This window comes from Oncorhynchus gorbuscha, linkage group LG17 (genome assembly GCF_021184085.1).
Source record: "Oncorhynchus gorbuscha isolate QuinsamMale2020 ecotype Even-year linkage group LG17, OgorEven_v1.0, whole genome shotgun sequence".
In the NCBI taxonomy this organism is placed as follows: domain Eukaryota; kingdom Metazoa; phylum Chordata; class Actinopteri; order Salmoniformes; family Salmonidae; genus Oncorhynchus; species Oncorhynchus gorbuscha.
The window spans coordinates 16783613-16808925 of record NC_060189.1 but is presented as its reverse complement, the minus strand read 5'-3'; the positions used below and the strand labels follow the sequence as shown (position 1 = coordinate 16808925).

The 25313-nt window shown below is 42.3% G+C and overlaps 2 protein-coding genes across 7 annotated transcripts in view; one reads left to right on the top strand and one right to left on the bottom strand.

The window, feature by feature from the left end:
- rab3gap2 (RAB3 GTPase activating protein subunit 2 (non-catalytic)) overlaps positions 1–1875 on the bottom strand; it is a 28612-nt gene extending 26737 nt beyond the window's left edge. For 3 of the 5 annotated variants that reach the window (XM_046308197.1, XM_046308199.1, XM_046308200.1), the window contains exon 1: positions 906–1875. In XM_046308197.1, coding sequence (XP_046164153.1) covers positions 906–1014 — 109 coding nt within the window. In that variant the 5' untranslated portion in view covers positions 1015–1875. The remainder of the gene's footprint in view (positions 1–905) is intronic. The other 2 variants (XM_046308201.1, XM_046308202.1) reach the window with 1 other exon arrangement.
- Positions 1457–22182, top strand: LOC124001457 (mitogen-activated protein kinase kinase kinase 7-like). 2 transcript variants are annotated; one of them, XM_046308205.1, is made up of 16 exons: positions 1457–1888; positions 2051–2147; positions 2862–2893; positions 3349–3459; positions 3707–3772; positions 3981–4026; positions 4367–4505; positions 12412–12536; positions 12701–12829; positions 13031–13161; positions 13367–13454; positions 13654–13787; positions 13862–14018; positions 14194–14255; positions 14492–14607; positions 19753–22182. In XM_046308205.1, exons 3-16 carry the CDS (start codon positions 2870–2872, stop codon positions 19919–19921), a joined length of 1497 nt encoding a protein of 498 aa, XP_046164161.1. In that variant the 5' UTR covers positions 1457–1888; positions 2051–2147; positions 2862–2869; the 3' UTR covers positions 19922–22182. The 2 variants fall into 2 exon arrangements, with proteins under 2 accessions (XP_046164161.1, XP_046164160.1); XM_046308204.1 differs by lacking the exon at positions 2862–2893.
- Positions 22183–25313: the final 3131 nt, after the last annotated feature.

Sequence of the window (25313 nt, the reverse complement as noted above, 5' to 3'; positions counted from 1 at the left end):
GCTATAAAGCTAAACATTTATTAAAATCAGGTGATGCATGATACACACATGTACACACATCTTTGGACTGGCAGGGGCAAACTAACAAAGAAGGCAGAGAGCAAGCTGAGCATCAAGTACAAGAGACCTCCCCCGACCCAAAGAGAGAAGGGATGAAGTTGGAGATGCTATAAATATCAGTAAGTGGGGAAAGGAAAGAGATTAACAGAACTCGCATTGACAGTGGGACTCCTGTTGACATAGTCTGACTGCAACATCCATGGACAATGGCTCAGGGCTTTGAGTATGTGTATGTATGCTTATGTGTGTGAGTGTGTGTCTTCCTTTGTCCAGCATCATGCAGTAATCTGTTCAAGCGCCCTCCTGTAGGATGACTCATATGACAAAGGGCAAATCCCCCCTCCTTCCTCCCTCTTTCCATCTTCATCTGCCTCCCGCTGGTACTGCAGCTCTCCAGGTCTCACCTGCACTACACCGTGCGCTCATCAACTGCTATAATCTCTAATTCTATTATTCATGATGTGACAGGTCAAAGATGTAAAGAGACATAGGAATACGTGCATTCTTTACACTCCCTGGTATTTGTAGCACTTAGATCACTGGAACTAAATTTGCAACTTGAGTTGTCAGAGAGAGTTGTCAGATTCTGCAGGCATGAGATGACAAGTGACGTAGCCCATAGGACAAATGACAGTCAACTGGATTGTCAACAACAAGTTGTGCAATTTGTGAACCATTTTTGGTCGCAATTTTTTTTTTTTCACACACACACACACACTTTATACAAGTCTATAGCAAATGTTGCTGTTTGTATACCTCGTCTCTTTTTTTCAAAGCAATCAAACAAGTTGGTCATAACCAGCAATTTAGCTCGCCCAGAGCTGAGCGTTAGCTAGTTAACTTACCTGATTTCTTGTCCCCCAAAGAAGGGTTGTTTTGCTGGTTCTGGAACAAGAACTCCCGGACTGCTTTGAGTTCTTGGACCCGGCAGAACTCGAGCAGGCAGCAGGACATTTCGACCCGGTCCCGACGAGGCAGAGGGGATACAGGGAATTAGCCAGCTAAGCTACCGTTAGCTGGCAGCTGCAGTCCAACGGGGAAACAACAACGTTGCAGTATGATGAAGTTAGCGCTAATCAAGAAGACAAGACTCCTCAGGGATCCTTTGCGTTGAAATATGTATCGTTTCCATGAATGTTAGTAAACAAATACATGTACAAGGTGTTGCTGTCAGTGGATTTCGTTAATATTTGCACTGTTTCAACCTTTTACTGCAAGTGTTTTGGTGATGACCAATGACTGACTGTATTGTGATGACACATCGCTAACCATAAAATACAATCTCGAGGCACTTTTACAGAGACGATTTTGTGTACGTCGCCCTCTATGGCTCAGGAAGGCAGGTTCAACAAATAAAATTGAGCTTTGTTCAAGGTCAGCAAAGGTTGACAAATCAACACAGCAAAAAACGCCTACCCTTCAGGCTTGAATCGATAATTACACTGGTGCCAGTAAAAGAATAATATGTGAAATCTATTGGTGCTGCCTTTTCACACGGGGTTTCAACCTGGGATGCATCTTGAGAGGACCGCAGCGGCTTTTGCATAATATGAACCGTGTACTGTTCTTGAATGCACCACAAGCCTGCGAACATTTCACTGCGCAAACCATAGAACAAACGGCATTTGTTATGACTCTGACATGATCAAAACTCGTTCTAATTTGCTGTTCATGCCATTTGATTTTTCCACGTTGGATGTAACAAAACGTCATACATAATTATGATAAACAGCTTGTCCTAATTTATCGCTTTTGATACAATGTAACTCTTCGTCCTGAGTGTTCGAAACAGCGCCTTGCTGGAGTGGACAGCTTCTTACTTCCTGATGTATGTTTAACAGCGAGTGGAAATTATTATGGAGGGGTTGTGCAACCGAGTTTGTGGCATGAAATATCTAGCGCTGCAACATGAAAATAAATCCTGTGTCTAAATAACTGACTGGTCAGTTTAACGGCAGACAGTATGCTAATACAGTCTGTTGTATTCTAGCTTGCTCTGCGGAATCCTTACAGCCTTTAAGATGCTTGAGACTCCTCCTGGCTATCCCTTCGAAGAGATAGAATATGAGGACATAGAAGTTGAAGAGGTAAGTGTCGTATGATAGCTGCCTATAGTACCAAACAATTCGCCTTTTGTGAGGGGAAATTACAGTAACCTTGTTGAATAGAAGTTTAGTGTTGTGATCATCCATGCCACTTCTGTGTCAGTTTCAACTATGGAGCCAAGATAGGCTACCTCTTTCAAAACACCAGCAGTATCTAATGATTTTTATAAACGGGGTGGTTCAAGCCCTGAATGCTGATTGGCTGACAACCATGGTATATCAGACCGTATACCACGGGTATGACAAAGCATTCATTTTTACTGCTCTAATTACATTGATAACCAGTTTATAATAGCAGTAAGGCACCTCGTGGGTTTGTGATATATGGCTAATACACCACGGCTAAGGGCTCCGCCTAGGCACTCCGCGTTGTGCGTAAGAACAGCCATTAGCCGTGGTATATTAGCCATATACCATACTTCCTCTGGCTTTATTGCTTTAGTAGATTATACAGAAAATTACCAGACCGACCACCACTCAGCAACATGTCAGATTATAACCTAGAAGAGGACCCGTTGTCCAGGACTCACAGAAGGGACAGAAATTAAAACACAATTATTTATATACTCACTATTTATATATACCACCTCGTCTCCATCTTGGCACTACCCCACCATTGTAAAAAAAAAATTGGAAGCTATAGAAATGCATTTATTAATGTCTACATTTGTTTTTTCCATATTTATTCTATTACAGACACCTTAATGCATAGTTTCAAGTTGTACGATGTAAGTTAAACATTAAACAAAATATATAAATATTTTCTTTAACGTATAAAAAAAATACAGTACTAGTTTAGACACAGTAAAGTTTAGACACCTACTCATACCAGGGTTTTTCATTATTTTTACTATTTTCTACATTTTCTTCAGTATTATTCTACAATGTGGGAAATAGTATAAAATAAGAAAAGCCCTTGAATGAGTAGGTGTGTCCAAACTTTTGACTGCTACTGTATATTTTTGACCTTGAAACATTTAATTGAAATACTGTAGAATTCCATTAATTCCTATGGATGACTGCATCTTCTGGCTGCATCAAAGCCTCTCATTGGCCAATACAAAGCATCAGCAATCCAGGGTTTATATACATTATTGTGAAGACATTTTCCTTGAAAGCATGTTACTAGACTAGAGCTGCTGTGTTTTATATGTGTGACATTTGTTTCTTTGTGTTTCTCCAGGTTGTTGGCAGAGGGACATTTGGAGTTGTCTTCAAGGCTAAATGGAAAGGCAAAGATGTGGCCATCAAGACCATAGAGAGTGAATCTGAGAGGAAAGCTTTTGTAGTAGAGGTACAGGAACCTCCTCCCCTTATCTGCTGTAAAGCATCGTTTTTCATTTAACCCTGTTTTTTGGGGTCTAGTCTATTGTTGAAATAAGTTTTGTTATCCCAATATAAAAATTCCCGCTAACATTTATGGACTCTTGATATTAGGTAGCAGCAGTCAAATGATATCCAGTTACAATGTAAATTAAGCAATACATGAATGTTAGGATGGTGAGATCCGTTTCACTTATCCATGTCTCTTCTTCATCCAGCTCCGCCAGCTTTCCAGAGTAAATCACCCAAATATTGTCAAGCTCTATGGCTCATGTGATAATCCAGTGAGTACATTCAGGAGAGTTGTCTTAGTATGATTTGCCTGGTGTTCAATTATATACTTTAGGCCCATGCGTAATTATTCATTTATTAGTGATTTATTATTCATTTAATAGGTCTACAGATTTTCCTCTATATTAACCCCACCGTTTGCAATGTCATACACTAAGTGTTTTTCCTTTTTATCAAAATGATTGTAACATTCTCACACAGGTTTGTCTTGTTATGGAATATGCTGAGGGTGGCTCCTTATACAATGGTAAGAAATCAATTCAGCTTCATTTCAACATAGTATTTTCTTTCATGTAATTTCTTAGCTATTTCAATAAGTGTATTGTTAGTGCTTCTATTTGCCAACCATAGCTTGAATCCTTCATCTTAGTCGAAGTGCATTTAACAGTGTATCAATCTCCCACTATATTTCTGTCTAGTTCAGTCTGGTGTCTTGTGCAAGGGATTCCTACTGTATGTCATTGTTCAATCTTGATCTGTGAGGGTCTGTGCCAGTTACCATGTTAATAATGTATCTCTGTCTGTTCTGTGCGCCCCACCCGACTCTCTTTCTCTCTCTCTCGTCTGTGTTGTCTGTCCATTCCAAGTGCTGCATGGAGCTGAGCCCCTGCCCCAGTACAGTGCATCCCACGCTATGAGCTGGTGTCTGCAGTGTGCTCAGGGTGTATCCTATCTCCACGCCATGAAACCCAAGGCCCTCATTCACAGAGACCTCAAACCACCCAAGTATGGCCCTTTTGTTTGTGCTGTTGCTTAACTGCCTGTTTCAGGGTTGCAAAATTCCAGGAACTTTCCCAAATTTCCTCAGTTTTCCAGAAATCGCGGTGGGAAGATCCCTGGAATTATGAGGGAATAAGCAGAAAATGCAGGAGTCCTCCAACCAAGATTTCTGGAAAACCAGGGAATTGTGGCAAAGTTACCAGAACTTTGCAATCTGTTTACACTACTTTAAAAAAAATGTATATATGGTACCAGTCAAAAGTTTGAACACGCCTACTCATTCGAGGGTTTTTCTATATTTTTACTAATTTCTACATTGTAGAATAATAGTGAAGACATCACAATTATGAAATGACACATGGAATTTTGTAGCAACTAAAAATGTGTTTAACAAATCAAAATATATTTGAGATTCTTCAAATTAACTACCCTTTGCCTTGATGACAGCTTTGCGTATTGGCATTCTCTCAACCAGCTTCATGAGGTAGTCACCTGGAATGCATTTCAATTAACAGGTGTGCCTTGTTAAAAGTTAATTTGTGGAATTAATTTCATTAATGTGTTTTGAGACAATCAGTTGTGTTGTGACAAGGTAGGTTTGGTATACAAAATATAGCCCTATTTGGTAAAAGACCTAGTCCATTATGTCAAGAACAGCTCAAAAAAGAAAAGTCCATCATTACTTAAAGACATGAAGGTCAGTGAATTTGGAAAATTAAGAACTTTTAAAGTTTATTCAAGTGCAGTTCCAAAAACCATCAAACGCTATGATGAAACTGGCTCTCATGAAGACCCAGGAAAGGGTTTGAAAAAGTAAGACCCACAGGAAAGGAAGACCCAGAGATACCTCTGCTGCAGAGGATAAGTTCATTAGAGTTAACTGCACCTCAGATTGCACCTCAAATAAATGCTTCACAGAGTTCCAGTAACAGACACATCTCAACATCAACTGTTCAGAGGAGACTGTGTGAATCAGGCCTTCATGGTCGAACTACTGCAAAGAAACCACAACTAAAGGACACTCATGACTTTCCTGTGCAGATCCGAAGGATTAGGTTACAGTGAGTCAGCTCTACAGCGCCCTCTCTCTCCCACAGAGGGGGAGAGGGATGCAGTTAGGCAGTTTTATGACGGTCGTAAATGAACTCTGCAAAAAAAGAATTTGCCAGTTCTTGCTGCGAGATGGTACCCCACTCTTCCACCAAGGCACCTGCAGGTTCCCGGACATTTCTGGGGGGGGGGGGGGGATTCAACCGGTCCCAGACGTGCTCAATGGGATTGACATCCGGGATCTTCGCTGGCCATGGCAGAACACTGACATTCCTGTCTTGCAAGAAATCACGCACAGAACAAGCAGTATGGCTAGTGGCATTGTCATGCTGGAGGGTCATGTCAGGATGAGCCTGCAGGAAGGGTATCACATGAGGGAGGGGGATGTCTTGCCTGTAACGCACAGCGTTGAGACTGCCTGCAATGACAACAAGCTCAGTCCGATGATGCTGTGACACACCACCCCAGAACCTGACGGACCCTCCACCTACAAATTGATCCCGCGCCAGAGTACAGGCCTTGGTGTAATGCTCATTCCTTCAACGATAAACGTGAATCCAACCATCACCCCTGGTGAGACAAAACCGTGACTCGTCAGTGAAGAGCACTTTTTGCCAGTCCTGTCTGTTCCAGCGGCGGTGGGTTTGTGCCCATAGGTGACGTTGTTGCCGGTGATGTCTGGTGAGGACCTGCCTTACGACAGACCTAGAAGCCCTCAGTCCAGCCTCTCTCAGCCTATTGCGGACAGTCTGAGCACTGATGGAGGGATTGTGTGTTCCTGGTGTAATTCGGGCAGTTGTTGTTGCAATCCTGTATCTGTCCCGCAGGTGTGATGTTCGGATGTACCTACCCTGTGCAGGTGTTGTTACACGTGGTCTGCTACTGCGAGGATTATCAGCTGTCCGTCCTGTCTCCCTGAAAGGGATAAAGAAACCAGTTGTTTGTGTCATCCGTTTCGGGACAGTACATTTGACATGGTCCGTAAGCTTGAGTTCATTTGCAAGCAAAAAAATCATACAATGATGGAAAGACCTGTGTTGTCCTTGTTAATGCAGACAGAAAATAGCTCCAACTTCTTAATCATAGCCTCAATTTTGTCCCGCACATTGAATATAGTTGTGGAGAGTCCCTGTAATCTGCGTTGTTGTATGTGTTGAACTGCTTTGCTTTATCTTGGCCAGGTCTCAGTTGTAAATGAGAACTTGTTCTCAACTAGCCTACCTGGTTAAATAAAGGTGAGAAAAAAAATACATGTAAAATCCTATTTCTGTATGTTGTAAAAGCGTTACATGGTCGCTGCCAATATCATTGCATAATGCAGAAAATACACGAGAGTTCAGGGGCCTTGCTTTAACAAAGTTAACCATTTTCACTGTAGTGTGCAAAACATCTTTCAAGCTGTCAGGCATTCCCTTGGCAGCAAGAGCCTCTCGATAGATGCGGAAGTTTACCCAAGTGGTGTCGGAAGCAACTGCTTGCACGCGCGTTACCACTCCACTATGTATCCCTGTCATAGTTTCATAGTCGCCGTAATCGCACTCGGAACAAAGCGCAGCGTGAAATCGGTCCCCCCCCCCAAAGGTGCGGCAAAACCTGACTCTATAGGGGAGGGTCCGGGTGGGCATCTAGCCAGCACAGGTGGCACATCTAACCGGCACAGGTGGCACGAGGATGAGACACGGGACGTACCGGACTGGGAAGGCGCGCTTGAGGCCTAGTGCGTGGAGACGGCATAGGTGATACCGGACTGGTGACACCCACTTCAAGTGCGAGTAGCAGGCACAGGACGTACCGGACTGGGGAGACATACTGGAGACCTGGTGCGTGGAGCCGGCACAATTGGTACAGAACAGATGACAACCTTCACACAGTGAGTGTGGGGAGCTGGCACAGAACGTACTGGGCTGTGGAGGCGCACTGGAGACCTGGTACGTGGAGCCGGCACAAATTGTACCTGAATGATGACACACTTCGCACGGCGTGTGCGGGGAGCTGGCACAGAACATACTGGGCTGTTGCGGCGTATTGGAGACCTGGTGCGTGGAGCCGGAACACATGGTACCAGACAGATAACACGCTCCTCAGGACAAGTACAGAGAGCTGACTCAGGTGGCATCAGACTGATAACACGCTCCTCAGGACAAGTACAGAGAGCTGACTCAGGTGGCATCGGACTGATAACACGCTCCTCAGGACAAGTACAGAGAGCTGACTCAGGTGGCATCAGACTGATAACAGCTCCTCAGACAATTACAGAGAGCTGACTCAGGTGGCATCAGACTGATAACACGCTCCTCAGGACAAGTACAGAGAGCTGACTCAGGTGGCATCAGACTGATAACACGCTCCTCAGGACAAGTACAGAGAGCTGACTCAGGTGGCATCAGACTGATAACACGCTCCTCAGGACAAGTACAGAGAGCTGACTCAGGTGGCATCAGACTGATAACACGCTCCTTAGGGCGAATGTCGTGCATCATACATCAACACAACAACTCTCTCATTTCTCTCTCCTCCACTTTCTCCAGCCACTCACTGACTGTCTCTGACTCTCTCCGGTCACTCTCCTCCAATTTCTCCCTCTTCTCCCAGAATGGCTCTGGTTCACTCCTCGGCTCCGCCAACCACCCCGTGTGCTGCCCCCCCCCCATTTGGGCTTTCTATGTGGCCGCGAACCCCGGCGTTGTCGCTGTCCTCCCTTCTCTCCTTGCGTCTGCTTCCATGGAAGGCTTTTGTCTCCTGCCATAATTTCCTCCCAAATCCAGGATATCTTCTCCTCCTTGATCTCCTCCCAAGCCCAGGATACTTTCTCCTCCTGGGCACGCTGCTTGGTCCTGTTGTGGTGAGATCTTCTGTCACGATCGTCCTAATCACACTCGGACCAAAGCCCAGCATGAAATCGGTTCAACATATTTTAGTTGAAGTGAACCGCAAAAACACAATAAAGAATAAACAAAACGTGACTTTCTGGAATGCTCACAGGCAACAAACAACACAAAAACAAGATCCCACAAAAAAAACGTGGGGAAATGGCTGCCTAAATATGATCCCCAATCAGAGACAAGGCTAAACAGCTGCTCTGATTGGGAACCATACCAGGCCAACATAAAAAATAAAACAAACTAGATTACCCACCCTAGTCACACCACGACCTAACCAAAATAGAGAATAAAAAGGCTCTCTATGGTCAGGGCGTGGCACATGGCTTTTGCGCCATCAGTACAGATACCAACACGTCTTGACCACCAAAGTCCATTTGATGTCACAAAGATGTCCAGTACTTTAAAAATATCCTCTCATGTTGTCCTGATTTTCTGTGGTTTGCAGAAAAGGATGTCTTCCTTAATTGACCCCCCCATAAACGTAACAGACATTTACCAGGAGCTGTGCCAGGTCCGCCACGCCTGTTGACTCATCCAGCTGTAATGCGTATAATTCACTGGCTTGTATGCGAAGCAGTAATTGTTTCAAAACATATCCTGCCATGTCACCGATGCGTTTTGAAACAGTTGTTTGATGAAGACATTGTCTGTATAGTTTTTTTGGCCTTTTCCCCCAGCATTGTCCCAGCCATATCCGTGGAAGCAGGAAGAATGACATCCTCCACAATACTATGGGGTTTGCCTGTCCTAGCCACTCGGTTAATGTGGTGGCAGGTAGCCTAGTGGTTAGGGCATTGGGCCAGTAACCAAAATGTTGCTAGATCGAATCCCCGAGCTGACAAGGTAAAAATCTGACTTGCCTAGTTAAATAAAAATAATATGTACAAAAATGGTATCTGTTTGCTTTTATACATGTCTTACTACTCGAAAGTCGTCTTTATTCTCATTCAAACTCCCGTCGCTTATTTTTCAAATTGTCATGTTTCATTTCTGAATGTCTGTGCAAGAGTGAAGGTTTCCCGCGAGCGAGTAACGGTTAATGTGATTGGATGTTAATTATTTGAATAGGCTACCTATATTTGACATTGTGTTGTTATTATACTGAACACTATATGGTTTAATTAGATTTTTGCCAGTGAAACGAGGCTACTCAGGCGAGAGAAAAAAACTCACCCAAATGTATAGCCCCGTTGGAAAATATAAATATACTGTTTGAAAATGTGAAGGGAAAAAAAAACATTATAAAAAAAAAAAAAAATGCGAATCACATTTTTATTTGGCATACCCCCAACTGCATTGCACATACCCCAGTTTGGGAATACCTGCTCTATGGTATCTATTCTAAACAAACAGAGTGAAGACTAAGGCCCACTGAACACCCTGTGGTACACCTCTGGAAGATGCGTTCTATCAGACACTCTGAGACCAACCTACTACAACTACAAAGGACATGGTGACCTCTGGTGGACAACCAGAGACTTTCTGATGAACTACTCTCCACAGACTGATCGAGTGATTTCACCAGAGTGAGACGACAAAGACATACAAGCGTAAATATGTACTTTGTATTTCTAAATCCGAATGAGCGGTTGTTAGGTTGCTAAATATCCACATTTACAATGAGCATATTATTCAACTGTATGTATGATAGTTGAATCCCTTTTGTCTCTCCTCCCGCTCTTTCGTTTCCCATCCCCTTTCATTGGGGCGGCAGGTAGCCTAGTTGTTAGAGCATTGGGCCAGTAGCCGAAAGGTTGTTGGATCGAATCCCTGAGCTAACAAGGTAAAAATCTGTCATTCTGCCACTGTTCCCCGGTAGGCTGTCATTTTAAATAAGAATTTGTTTTTAACTGACTTGCCTAGTTTAAAAAAGGTTAAATAAAAAGTAATAAAACATTTTTTAAATTATGTAACCGGCCATCATATCGGGTTAGTCCACTAGGGACTTTTCATTGCATCATGTTAGTAACCAATGTATAATCTATCCTGTGTGTGTTTATGTAATTCTGTGTTAGTTATTTATTTACTAACTAAATAAATAAGCCAATTTGTGTATCGCTGATTCATCCTGGAGACTAGGGTTGGTGCAGATTTGAAGTCAACAACGTTCTGAATGAGACTGATGAGGTAATAATGATAATTAATGGATGACTGGTATAACGATATATTTATATCTGTAGAGTTAATTTGGGAAACGGTAACTCATTAAACAAACTTTCCGTGGTGACCCAAGATTGCTAATGAGTTAATTGTTACATGATTAGTTTAATCATCGTAATAATTAAACATAGTTAACTGATTTGATAAAATAATCGTCATCGCATTAATGGTACCAACATCACGACAACACCAATAAGAAGAGACTTGCTTGAGCCAAGAAACATGAGCAATGGACATTAGACCGGTGCAAATCTGTCCTTTGGTCCAAATGTGAGATTTTTGGTTAGCCGCCATGTCTTTGTGAGACGCAGAGTAGGTGAATGGATGATCTCTGCATGTGTGGTTCCCACCGTGAAGCATGGAGGAGAAGCTGTGATGGTGTGGGGGTGCTTTGCTGGTGATACTGTCAGTGATTTATTTCGAATTGAAGGCACACTTAACCAGCATGGCTACCACAGCATTTTGCAGCGATACGCCATCCCATCTGGTTTGCACTTAGTGGGGCTGTCATTTGTTTTTTTCAACAGGACAATCACCCAACACACCTCCAGGCTGTGTAAGGGCTATTTGACCAAGAAGGAGAGTGATGAGGGCTGCATCAGCTGACTTGGCCTCCACAATGACTCGACCTCAACCCAATTGAGATGGTTTGGGATGAGTTGGACTGCAGAGTGAAGGAAAAGCAACCAACAAGTGCTCACCATATGTGGGAACTCCTTCAAGACTGTTGGAAAAACATTCCAGGTGAAGCTGGTTGAGAGAATGCCAAGAGTGTGCAAAGCTGTCATCAAGGCAAAGGGTGGCTACTTTGAAGAATCTAAAATATTTTTTGATTAGTTTAACACTTTCTTTGGTTACTACATGATTCTGTATGTGTTATTCCATAGTTTTGATGTCTTCACTATTTTCCTACAATGTAGAAAATAGTTTTAAAAAATTATAAAGAAAAACCCTTGAATAAGTAGCTGTGTCCAAACTATTGACTGGTACTGTATATTTAATCCTGAAGAGTCTATTAACACATCTAAGTAACATTTTTTAAATCCCATCAGAATCCGTCAGTTTAAGCTAGAGATATCCGTTCTTTTGCATAGGCTGCGTCTCAATCCACTGCAATGTCAACCTTCTGCATCTGGTGTGGAAAGTGGCCGAGCTACAGCTGTGTTTTTCAGATCATGAGACATCCTGAAAATCGGTAGTTTCACTAAAATGTCAGAAGCGTCCGAAATGTCTGTATCGTCAAACTAGTATGACCACTCTATGGAAAGGGGAGACTCTCATTGCTCTATGACCCCCACAAGTGTCACTGGACTCGTCTGAAGATGGTAATGCTGATGTGCCAACTTCTGTCTGTAGCGTCTGAACCATTTGCGCTACAAACTAATATGACCCCACTATGGAAAGGAGAGACTCACGTTTGCTCTATGACCCCCCGCAAGGGCCATGGGACTCGTCTGAAGGTAACCCATACAAACAAATGGAGGTAGTTTTGTGCCAACAAAAAATAAGGGGTTAAATATGTGTCCAAAAAAACTAAAATGTTTTCTGAGCTTTCTTATATATCCTAGATATAGGACAGACACTTTAAAACCTTATTGCTTATGTTTTATTTGTTTGACAGTCTTTTTTAATTTGTGTGTTATTCAATGTGTTTCTATGGGCTGTAGTAGTAGTAGTAGTAAAGGCTAAATTCAAAATCAAGTAGCTAAATGATCCATGTTAAGGCCGCCTTCGCAAAACAATTCCCCCCCAACAGCTTAGACTTCTAGAGGTTAATGAGGTTGTACTCTCTGAACCTAAACCATAGCCACGTGTTTCAGTCTGCTACTTGTACAGGGTGGCACAGTGTTGAAGATCTGCGACTTTGGGACAGCCTGTGACATCCAGACACACATGACCAACAACAAAGGAAGTGCAGCCTGGATGGCACCAGAAGTGTTTGAAGGCAAGTAACCTTTAGCAAGGGGTTTTCCTCCTTTCATTCAAAAGCAGAAGACCAAAATGGACCAAGCACCAAGTCTCTCTGTTTCACCAATAGAACAATCTAGGATCTCACTCTAACCTGTATTCCTTCACTCACCTGTATCTCTCTGTGACTCTGTTGTGCAGGCAGTAACTACAGTGAGAAGTGTGATGTGTTCAGCTGGGGCATCATCTTGTGGGAAGGGATCACTCGTAGAAAGCCCTTTGACGAGATTGGAGGATCGGCCTTCTGCATCATGTGGGCCGTGCACAGAGGTGAGAGGTTAACAGACGCTTATTGTAGTTACATACACACAGAGGAATAAAACCGAAACCGCAAAATGTCTGTGTATTGAAGTGGAATATAGGTTTGAAAGAAAATCTTACCAAGTTGTTAGATGAAGATGAGTAGAGGAAGCCACTTTAGGCTATTGATATTCCCCCACTGACATGCCATTTTCTTGTATGGGTTGTCAGGGACTCGCCCCCCCCTGATAAAGGACCTCCCGGAGCCCATCGAGAATCTGATGACACACTGCTGGGACAAAGACCCTTCCCAGAGGCCCTCCATGGAGGAGGTCAGGAACACCATGGCAAGCCTCATGAAGGTACAGTACTGGAAAACCCCACAGACCCATGAGGTCAGAACTTCACATTCACAGCACTAATAATAACCCATAGATGTTAGTAAAAACCTGCAACTTCTTTCTTAAGTTATTATCAAATGGTGTCTCTTCCACAGTTTATGAGAGTTTGATTTTAGATCTGCGATTCCTGTTTAGCATTGTGTACTCTTCCTCCATGTGTATGCAGTACTTCCCAGGATCTGATGAGCCTCTACAGTACCCTCACCAGTGTCCAGGCAACAGTAGGAGTGGCTCATCCTCAGCCACAAGCACAGGCCAGTCCCATAGATTTAAATACTCTGTGAAGGTTGACCGATTTTATTAACATTTGTTGACAAGTATCACTTTACATTGTACTAACATTGTGCTATGTAGTAATTGCTTTCAAAATGCATATTCATGAAATTCAGAAGATTCTGTTATTGCAGCAGTTTCTGTAAAAACAGATTGAAAACGCCATCGTATCTTCTGTAGGTTCCTATGCAGACAACACTATCAACAGCTACCGAACTGAAAGCAACATGGAACACAGAACAAACTGTCAAGGGAGAGATGACACCCTGAAAAGCATTGAAGCTAGATTTCCACTTCAGTTTAAACAATCAAAGGTGATGCAGATCTAGTTGGAGTATTATGTTATCTCATCCATACCAATGTTCATGCTGTTCATGTTCCTTCTCAGGGGGGAACATTACGCCCCAGCCTGCCCTCGTCCAGAAGGGCTAGCGTGGAGAGCCTGCCTGATCGTGAGCGTACCCAGAGTCCCGCCCCCACTGAGATCAAAGGGCAATGTGCTGGCCAAGCGGGGCCAGAGCTGAGGGTTTCTATCAGTCCCACAGGTATGGGCCCTATTTAGTTTTGGTTGTCGTAATAGAGCCAGCTTACAGAATATGTTATATGACCGGAATCTACTGTAAGTCTGACACATTGTCACTGCAGTGTTCACCAGGGGGCAGTACCATACAACATACAGTAAACATGTCATACTTACCAGTATGTTTTCTATGTCTTCAGATATGAATGGTTTGGACAGCTCCATCCCCATGGCATATCTGACACTGGATCACCAGCTGCAGGTACTGCAGGAATGGGGAGTTCTTTCTCCATTCATCTTCAATGCTGACTGATACTGATAACCAACCAGTCACATTTGATACACTATCTAAAAGCTTACTTACTACCTTTTTGGGGATTTCATGTGTCCTCTACTTGAAATATGAAATATGTTAAAGAAGTTAAGTCATTTACAATACGAACAATGTGATAAATTGTAAGTGCATGACGGTGATGTGTGTTTCTGGGTTGTGTTTAGCCCCTGGCCCCATTCTCTAACTCCAAAGAGTCCATGGCTGTGTTTGAGCAGCACTGCAGAATGGCCCAGGAGTACCTTAAAGTGCAGACTGAAATCACCCTTCTCACCCAAAGAAAGTATGTCACATATTACCATATATACAGTGCCTTCAGAAAGTATTTATACCCCTTGACTTATTAATTTTGTTGTCGAACAGCCTGAATTCAAAATCGATTAAATTGCTTTTCTTCTCTCACCCATCTACACACTATACCCCATATTCACAAAGTAAAAAAACATGCTCTTTTAATTTTAGCAAATTTAAAAGAAAGTAAAATACAGAAATATATTTTTTTACATACAGTACCAGTCAAAAGTTTGGACACACCTACTTATTCCAGGGTTTACCTTTATTTGACTACCTCATGAAGCTGGTTGAGAGAATGTCAAGAGTGTGCAAAGCTGTCATCAAGGAAAAGTGAAGCTACTTTGAAGAATCTCAAATATATTTTTATTTGTTAATACTTTTTTGGTTTCTAAATTATTCCATATGTGTTATTTCATAGTTTTGATGTCTTCACTAATATTCTACAATGTAGAAAATAGTAAAAATAAAGAAAAACCATAGAATGAGTAGGTTTGTCTAAAACTTTAGGCTGGTACTGTAAATATTCACATCCCTGAGTTAATACTTTGTAGAAGCACGTTTCGAGGCAATTTACAGCTTTGAGTCATCTTGGGTATGTCTGTATCAGCTTTGCACATCTGAATTTGGGTTTTTTCTCCTATTCTTACTTGCAGATGTTCTCAAGATCTGTTAAATTATATAGGGAGTGGCAGTGAACAGCAATCTTCAAGCCATTCCACAGATTTTCTTTGGGATTCAAGTCTGGGCTTTGGCTAGGCCACTCAAGGACTTTCAGATCTTTTTCGGAAGCCATTCCAGCATTGCTTGGGCTGTATGCTTAGGGTCATTGTCCTGTTGGAACGTAAATCGTCGCCCCAGTATAAAGTTGTTTGCACTTTGAAGCAGGTTCTTATCCAAGTATATGCCTTTATTTGGCTTGATTCATTGTTCCCTCTATCCTTACCCGTCTTCCATTTCCTGCCACTGAAAAGCATCCCCATAGAAAGATGTTTCCACCGCCATGCTTCACGGTAGAGACTGGTGAAGAGCTGTGGCTGTTTTTCTCCAGACATAGTGCTGTGCATTCAGGCCAAATAGTACAATTCTTGTCTCATCAGACCACAGAATATTTTGCCTGATAATCTCAAGAGTCTTTCAAGTACCTTTTTGCAAACTGCAGGTGTGCTGTCATGTGCCTTTTTCTCAGGAGTGGCTTCCGTCTGGCCACTCTCCCAAAAACCCCAGATTGGTGCTGTGGAGACTTTTCTTCTGGCAGGTTCTCCCATCTTAGCCAGTGGTCATTGGGTTCTTGCTCACTTCCCTGCCTGAACTCCTTCTGCTAGCTCTAGGCAGAGTCTGGGTAGTTCCATATTTTTTCAATTTCCCAATGATGGAGACCATTGTGCTCTTGGAAACTCTAGATATCGTTTGCACCTGACCTCAATTTGGAGTGTCATAGAAAAGGAGTGGGAAATACTTATCTATATGAGTTATTTCTGTATTTCATTTTCAATACATTTGCAAACATTTCTAAAAACATGTTTTCACTTTGTCATTAGCGGGTATTGTGCATAGATGGGTGAGAAAGAAATCTGTTGAATCCATTTTTGATTGCCCCCATCTATCTTCAGAGCTCGTGCTGCTAGGTGACCTAAACTGGGACATGCTTAACACCCCGGCCATCCTATAACCTAAGCTTGATGCCCTCAATTTCACACAAATTAACAATACCAGGTACAACCACAAATCCGTTAACACGGATATCATCCTAACCAACCTGCCCACAAAATACACCTCTGCTGTTTTCAACCAGGATCTCAGCGATCTCTGCCTCATTGCCTGCATCCGTAATGGGTCTGCGGTCAAACGACCATCCCTCATCACTGTCAAACGCTCCCTAAAACAGTTCAGCGAGCAGGCCTTTCTAATCGACCTGGACGGGGTATCCTAGAATGATATTGACCTCATCCCGTCAGTAGAGAATGCCTGGTTATTCTTTAAAAGTGCCTTCCTCACCATCTTAAATAAGCATGCTCCATTCAAAAAATGTAGAACCAGTAACAGATATAGCCCTTGGTTCACTCCAGAACTGACTGCCATTGACCAGCACAAAAACATCCTGTGGCGTACTGCATTAGCATCAAATAGCCCCCGTGATTTGCAACTTTTCAGGGAAGTTAGGAACCAATAGGAAAGCTAAGGCTAGCTTTTTTAAACAGAAATTTGCATCCTGTAGTACAAACTCAAATAAGTTCTGGGACACTGTAAAGTCCATGGAGAATAAGATCACCTCCTCCCAGCTGCCCACTGCACCGAGGCTTGGAAACACTGTCACCACTGATAAATCCATTATAATTGAGAATTTCAATAAGCATTGGCCATGCTTTTCCACCTGGCTACCCCTACCCCGGTCAACTGCCCGGCACCCCCCACAGCAACTCGCCCAAGCCTCCCCATTTCTCCTTCACCCACATCCAGATAGCTATTGTTCTAAAAGAGCTGCAAAATCTGGACCCCTACAAATCAACCGGGCTAGACAATCTGGACCCTCTCTTTCTAAAATGATCTGCCGAAATTGTTGCAACCCCTATTACTAGCCTGTTCAACCTCTCTTTCGGATCGTCTGAGATTGCCGAAGATTGGAAAACTGCCACAATCATCCCCCTCTTCAAAGGGGGAGACACTCTTGACCCAAACTGCTACAGACCTATATCTATTCTACCCTGCATTTCTAAGGTCTTCGAAGGCCAAGTTAACAAACATAACCGACCATTTCGAATCCCACCATACCTTCTCCGCTATGCATTCTGGTTTCAGAGCTGGTCATGGGTGCACCTCAGCCACACTCAAGGTCCTAAACAATATCATGACCGCCATCGATAAGAGACATTACTGTGCAGCCGTATTCATCGATCTGGCCAAGGCTTTCGACTCTGTCAATCACCACATTCTTATCAGCAGACTCAACAGCCTTGGTTTCTCAAATGACTGCCTCACCTGGTTCACCAACTACTTCTCTGATATAGTTCACTGTGTCAAATCGGAGGGCCTGTTGTCTGGACCTCTGGCAGTCTATGGGGGTGCCACAGGGTTCAATTCTCGGACCAACTCTCTGTATACATCAATGATGTCGCTCTTGCTGCTGGTGATTCTCTGATCCACCTCTACACAGACGACACCATTCTGTATACGTCTGGCCCTTCTTTGGACACTGTGTCCAACCTCCAGATGAGCTTCAATGCCATACAACTCTCCTTCCGTGGCCTCCAACTGCTCTTAAATGCTAGTAAAACTAAATGCATGCTCTTCAACCGATCGCTATCGGCACCTGCCCACCCATCCAGCATCACTACTCTGGACGGTTCAGACTTAGAATATGTGGACAACTACAAATACCTAGGTGTCTGGTTAGACTGTAAACTCTCCTTCCAGACTCACATTAATCATCTCCAATCCAAAATTAAATCTAGAATCGTCTTCCTATTTCGCAACAATGCATCCTTCACTTATGCTGCCAAACATACCCTCGTAAAACTGACCATCCTACCGATCCACGACTTCGGTGATGTCATTTACAAAATAGCCTCCAACACAATAAATTGGATGCAGTCTATCACAGTGCTATCCGTTTTGTCACCAAAGCCCCATATACTACCCACCCTTGCAACCATTGGCTGGCCCTCGCTTCATACTCGTCGTCAAACCCACTGGCTCCAGGTCATTTACACGTCTCTGCTAGGTAAAGCCCTGCCTTCTCTCACATCACTGGTCACCACAGCAGCACCCACCCGTAACACTCGCTCCAGAAAGTGTATCTCACTCGTCACCCCCAAAGCCAATTCCTCCTTTGGCCGCCTTTCCTTCCAGTTCTCTGCTGCCAATGACTGGAACGAACTGCAAAAATCACTGAAGCTGGAGACTCATATCTCCCTCACTAGCTTTAGGCATCATCTGTCAGAACAGCTCACAGATCAATGCACCTGTACATAGCCCATCTGTAATATACCCGGTCCAACTACCTCATCCCCATACTGAATTTATTTATTTGTCTTGCTCCTTTGCACCCCAGTATCTCTACTTTGTGAAAATTAATATTTGTGTCATTCTCAAAACTTTTGGCCACTACTGTACAGTACATCTTATAGTATCTAGTATCTCTACTTGCACATTCATCTTCTGCACATCAATCACTCCAGTGTTTAATTGGTATATTGTAATTGCTTCGCCACCATGGCCTATTTATTGCCTTACCTCCCTTATCTTGCCACATTTGCGCACACTGTATATATACTTTTTTTACTGTATTATTGACTGTATGTTTGTTCCATGTGTAACTCTGTGTTGTTGTATGTTTCAAATTGCTTTGCTCTACTCTTGGCCAGGTCGCAGTTGTAAATGAGAACTTGTTCTCAACTAGCCTACCTGGTTAAATAAAGGTTAAATAAATAAGAATTTTGAATTCAGGCTGTATGTAACACAACACAATGTGGAATATGTCAAGGGGTATAAATACTTTCTGGAGGCACTGTATATATTCACAGTCACTTAAGTCACATTATTTATGTATATTAATTATAGGTATTTAGTTTTCTTAGTAGTTGTAGCAGTTGTTTTTAATCGTTTTAGGCCTATTAGTAGTTAACAACTTTTTATGGTGTAAATGTAAGTTTCAGTTTCTTATTATTATTATTTCATTGTTATTATTGTTAAACAGTAATTGCATATTATTCTTGGAACCGTTTGTTTTGGGGGGGGGGGTAGTACTCTTGAAAAAGAGATGGTGCATCTCGAGTTTTCATCCCGCACAATTTCTGCACAAATACATAAACATTTACCAGCCTCCCTATGCTTTGACAGAAGATGTTCATTCAATTTGCAGACACTGTACCTCAGATGGCACTGTACTCTAGTGTGTCTAATAGCTCAGTTGGTAGAGCATGGCGCTTGTAACGCCAGGGTAGTGGGTTATTTACTGGTTTACTTGTTGTATCAGTTGTGATACCAGTTACTCTTAACATGAGTAAATTCATTAGAATTTGTTTCCAAAACTGTATAGTATTTTCCTGTGTAGTCATTTATTGTACAGTTACAGTGAATATAGGCTCTACCTAAACGCTAAACATGTTCTCTCTCCCTTTGTGGTGGTGATGTGTAGGAAGGAGCTGATCTCTGAGCTGCACCAGGATGAGAGGCAGCAGCAGAACACGTCCCGTCTGATTCAGGAACACAACAAACTGTTGGACGAGAACAAGAGTCTCTCCACCTACTTCCACGTTTGTAAGAACAAGCTGGAGCGGATCCAGAGTCAGCAACAGACGAGTTAGAATGCCTCCTGATGTGTGCCTGTTGCACTAGAATTGTCCTCAGATCAGCAGCAGCCGAAGACACTGTCTGTCAAGTGGCCATTTTGTGATGTCTCTTCTGTTGACCCTCAGCTGTATTGGGATCAGCTGCAGCCAAATATACCTACCATATTTGTAATGAATCCTTCATATTGCTCATCAACTGTTTTTGGATGAGCAGCTAAAGAGACTGGCCATTTGTTAACACTTCCCTGTTGCTCTTAAACTGTTCTTGGATCATTGGCCAAAGAGGAAAGCCATACTATTATGAATGTTTTGTAGATCCTCAACTGATCCACAGTCAGCAGCAGACTGCACACAGCAGGTCTCCCCTCAGGTCCTTGCTCCCCAATGCGCTGTACAGTTAAGATACTCTGCCGCATTCAGTACAACAATAATATTGTGCAAGATGTCTCATTAACAGCTCAGTTCATTTGCACGCATGTCTCGCAAAGACGTTATTCTATTCTGCCAGAGGAACCGTGGACTCGTTGAACAAGGGAAGCCTGGAGGCCCTGTAACATCTTCTCCTAATGCAGTTGCCTCTAGAGATTGATCTTTGGTCAGTTTTGTATTCCCCTCCCCAATGTTTAAAGTTAGGATTTGAGGAGGACAAGCTGATCCTAGATCTGTGCCTAAGTTTAATTTATGCTCTTAGTGTGGCTTCCAGGAAGTATCCGAGTGTTGTTGGTGTTGTTAAGGTGTATGACTTGCAGTAACACCTCAGACGACTTGAGGTGTTTCCTGTCTTGCGGCAGATGTCTGTCCCCTCCCCAGGGCTCTTGTAGAGGTGCTAGTATTGAAAGAAGTGGCTCAGCTTGTTGTTCTTCTCTGGCTCTGACCTCTCTGTGACAGCTTGCTTTGTATGGAGATGACTAAGATATGCACAAAAGGCTGTCATTTCATATATATTTGCGTCTTTTAAAATTTCTATGGCATTCTTCTATCTTTTCCCCTTTTCATATGCACTGGCTCATTGAGAAGTAAGGACACTATTTTAAATGGATCTTCATTTTTATGATTTTTATATAGCCTATATATATAGCCTTTTTATATAGCCCATGTTCGGTGAATCAGCAAAGTTTTACATTTGTTTTGAGATCTTTCTTGGAGGTTTTAGATATTTCTTTTCTCATTCTCTAAATGTAGAATGTCACCACCACTAAGTATTCGGTTTTATATTTTGTTAATTTAGTCAATTATTTGACTTTTGTATCCACCCCTATAGTGTTAAATGTGTATGTGCTGGTTGTGGACTAAGTGTTTGGTCTTGTTCTAGCACTTCCAGAAATACACTTTTGTTCGCTTTATTTGCCCTCTGTGTGCGCGTGCGTGTTCACAAGTTGCCTTAGGCTATATCTCACTTTCTGTACTGTATTTTTTTAAATAGCATTTTGACTTGCAAAACCAGATGTCGTCAAATGCACTTTTGAATGTACAGTGAGGCTCAAAACGTATTGGGACAGTGACACATGTGTTGTTGTTTTGGCTCTGTACTCCAGCACTTTGGATTTGAGCTGACACAATGACTATGAGGTTGAAGTGCAGACTGTCAGCTTTAATTTGAGGGTATTTATTTATTTTCATATCAGGTGAACCGTTTAGAAATTACATCAATTTTTACCCCCCACCCACCCATTTTAGGGGACCAAAAGTATTGGAACAAATGCACTTGTATGTGTATTAAAGTAGTCAAATGTTTAGTATTTGGTCCCATATTCCTAGCACACAATGATTACATCAAGCTTGTGACTCTACAAACTTGTTGAAAATAATTAGCTGTTTGTTTTGGTTGTGTTTCGGATTGTTTTGTGCCCAATAGAAATGAATGGTAAATAATGTGTTGTGTCATTTTGGAGTCACTTGTTGGATGTATTTGATCTTTGTTTTGGTTCTTTCAGGGTCTTTTGTGCCCAATAGAACTGTAAATGGGGGGACGATGTACAAAAAGTGCTGTAATTTCTAAACGGTTCACCGTATATGGATGAATTTACCCCCAAATGAAAGATGTCACTGTCCCAATACATTTGGAGCTCACTGTATATCTAAGGATTTCGAAAGTACTCAAATAAAAGGTATTGCACACAAGAAAAGGCTATTTTTACATTATTTGTATAAAGGAGATCGCTAATATAATGTTTCCCTAGCATATCTTTTTTTTTTAATTTGCACTTTGTGTGTCACTCAGTGTATCAGAAATGCCTGTATACTTAAGTGCATAAAACAGTTCCTAATATCTACGATTTCAGTGGTTTTGGTATATTCTGTATATTCTGTAGAATAATATCTGCACAAATGTCCTTTATTTCAATTGACTTGTCCCTTTCTTTAAACCACTTGGTGACACCCTTTGAGCACTGTTTTTTAATCTCCTTTATTTCATCTCCTTTATTTCAGTTTTGTGCTCTGTTATGCGCTTGATGCATAACAAATAATTTTGGTAGCCCCTGTTCACATGTGTGCTTTTCAAACCTACTGAGTAAAGTTATGAACTCCTTTAAAGCTACACGGAACACAAATATAAATGGAACCATTTCAAAGATTTGACTGAGTTACAGTTCATATAAGGAACTAGTCAATTGAAATAAATTCATTAGGCCCTAATCTATGGATTTCACGTGATTGGGAATAAAGATATGCATCTGTTGGTCACAGATACCTTCAAAACAGGTAGGGGCGTGGATCAGAAAACCAGTCAGTATCTGGTGTGACCACCATTTGCCTCATGCAGTGGGACACATCTCCTTCGCATAGAGTTGACCAGGCTGTTGATTGTGGCCTGTGGAATGGCTGTGCGAAGTTGCTGGATATTGTCAGGAGCTGGAACAAGCTGTCGTACACGTCCATCCAGAGCATCCCAAACATCCTCAATGGGTGACATGTCTGGTGAGTATAGAAGAACTGGGACATTTTCAGCTTCCGGGAATTGTGTACAGATCCTTGCGACATGGGCCGTGCGTTATCATGCTGAAACATGAGGTGATACCTTTGGATGAATAGCACAACAATGGGCCTCAGGATCTCGTCACGGTATCTGTGCATTGAAATTCCTGTCAACAAAATACAATTATGTTTGTTGTCCGTACCTTATGCCTGCCCATACCATAACCCCAACGCCACCATGAGGCACTCTGTTCACAACGTTGACATCAACAAACAACTTGCACTAACGACGCCGTACACGCTGTCTGCCAACTGCCTGGTACAGTTGAAACCGGGATTCATCAGTGAAGAACACACTTCTCCAGCGTGCCAGTGGCCATCAAAGGTGAGCATTTGCCCACTGAAGTCGGTTACGACGTCGAACTGCAGTCAGGACAAGACCCTGGTGAGGACGACGAGCATGCAGATGAGCTTCCCTGGTTTCTGACAGTTTGAGCAGAAATTCTTCTGTTGTGCAAACCCACAGTTTCATCAGCTGTCTGGGTGGCTGGTCTCACACGATCCCGCAGGTGAAGAAGTCAAATGTGCAGGTCCTGGGCTGGCGTGGTTACACGTGGTCTGCGGTTGTGAGGCCGGTTGGACGTACTGCCAGGTGGCTTATGGTAGAGAAATTAACATTAAATTATCTGGCAACAACTCTGGTAGAAATTCCCCCCATTCAGCATGCCAATTGCACTCACTCTCAAAACTTGAGACATCAATTGTCATGTTCTGACCTTAGATCTTTTATTATGTCTTTGTTTTAGTATGGTCAGGGCGTGAGTTGGGTGGGTTGTCTATGTTCTTTTTTCTATGATTTGGGATTGCTGTGTTCGGCCTGGTATGGTTCTCAATCAGAGGCACCTGTCAATCGTTGTCCCTGATTGAGAATCATACTTAGGTAGCCTGGTTTCACTTTTGAGTTGTGGGTGTTTTGTTGTCTGTGTCAGTGTTTGGTCCAAACGGTACTGTTTCAGTTTAGTTATTTCACGTTGTCGTTTATTGTTTTTATTTCAGTGTTCACGTTAAATATCAAGATGAACACTTACCATGCTGCACTTTGGTCCTCTCTTTCATACGTCGACCATTACATCAATGTTATGTGACAAAACTGCACATATTAGTGTAGCTTTTTATTTTCCCCAGCACAAGTTGCACCTGTGTAATGATCATGCTGTTTAACCAGCTTCTTGATATGCCACACCTGTCAGGTGGATGGATTATCTTGGCAAAGGAGAAATATTCACTAACAGGGGTGTAAACAAATTTGTGCACAAAATTTCAGAGAAATACGATTTTTCTTCGTATGGAACATTTCTGTGATCTTTTATCTCAGCTCATGAAACATGGGACCAACACTTTACATATTGCGTTTATATTTTTGTTCAGTGTAAATTTAGTATATGAGGAAGGTATGGAACAAAATCTGAAAGCATTTTTATGTTTCTGAAGTATGTTTTTGTGTCTCCCAGTTGAAACAGCACAGTGACAATAGATGGGGTTTGCTTTGTCTGCAGTGCAGTGAGGATGACGGCTATATCACTGACTAGTGACTAACATGACTGGCTTGTGACGGTTAAGAAGACTGATGATCCCACTCACCGTCATTCCTGGCATTCCTGTTACAAGCTAGCTACTGTGAAAATACAGTTAAAGTAAGAAACCTACTACAGTATCTTCATCACATGGAGCATTCACTTGTTTCTTGCCTGTAAATGTTATATTGTTCTCTGGAAGGTAAATGTTGTGGCAACAGCATGATGAGCTGGCTGACCTTAACCTGAGGGATATACCCTGCATGGTGAATAAATATACTTACATTGACTTGTTTCCGAGTATGAAGTTATATCCAAAAACTACAACATTATGTTGTGAAGTATGTATGATAGATATTGTGTTCATAATGTTTGCAAATCCAAGTTACTTGAAAGTGTTTCAAAAGTTACCATGATATTTCAGTAGCTTGATTAGGTCAAAACTGGAGTATGATAATCTTGGATGCAATAATTTGATTTGGTTCAATTTCAAGTTCTGTGTATGAAAGCTTCCATACAATCATTCAGTCTTAAACTAAACATTTGCACAGAGTTTGAACCCAAGGCCCCACCCACCAACCTGCCCACGCAGGAATGTATCCTACATGCTTCCATCAAGACAAATAACAAGCTTGTCTGTCACTGCTGTGTCATCTGTAATCTCTACTTTAAAAAGAAAGGAGTAGAGGAAACGAGGGAATTGACAGTATGGTTTGGTGACAGACTAATTCCCCAAAGCCCCCCAGTGTGGCTAAGCCTAGTCCTCCACTTCCTTTTATCGAGAGCTCTCCTATTTTCTTTCACTTGCAAAAATGTCTTGTTCAATATCAGGTCATTTTCAAACGTAGGCAATGGTCGGTCTCCTGTTGTTTAGTTTTCTGAGAGCCTTGTCAGTTTGACTGTGTGTACTTGTGTCT

What these genes read in the sequence shown, in the direction of transcription:
- LOC124001457 (XM_046308204.1), top strand. Translation starts at nt 2,082, where the DNA reads ATGCTTGAGACTCCTCCTGGCTATCCCTTCGAAGAGATAGAATATGAG. An exon ending in AGAGACCTCAAACCACCCAA is followed by an intron (nt 4,506 to 12,411) that starts GTATGGCCCTTT and finishes CACGTGTTTCAG; the next exon opens with TCTGCTACTTGTACAGGGTG. An exon ending in GGTTTCTATCAGTCCCACAG is followed by an intron (nt 14,019 to 14,193) that starts GTATGGGCCCTA and finishes CTATGTCTTCAG; the next exon opens with ATATGAATGGTTTGGACAGC.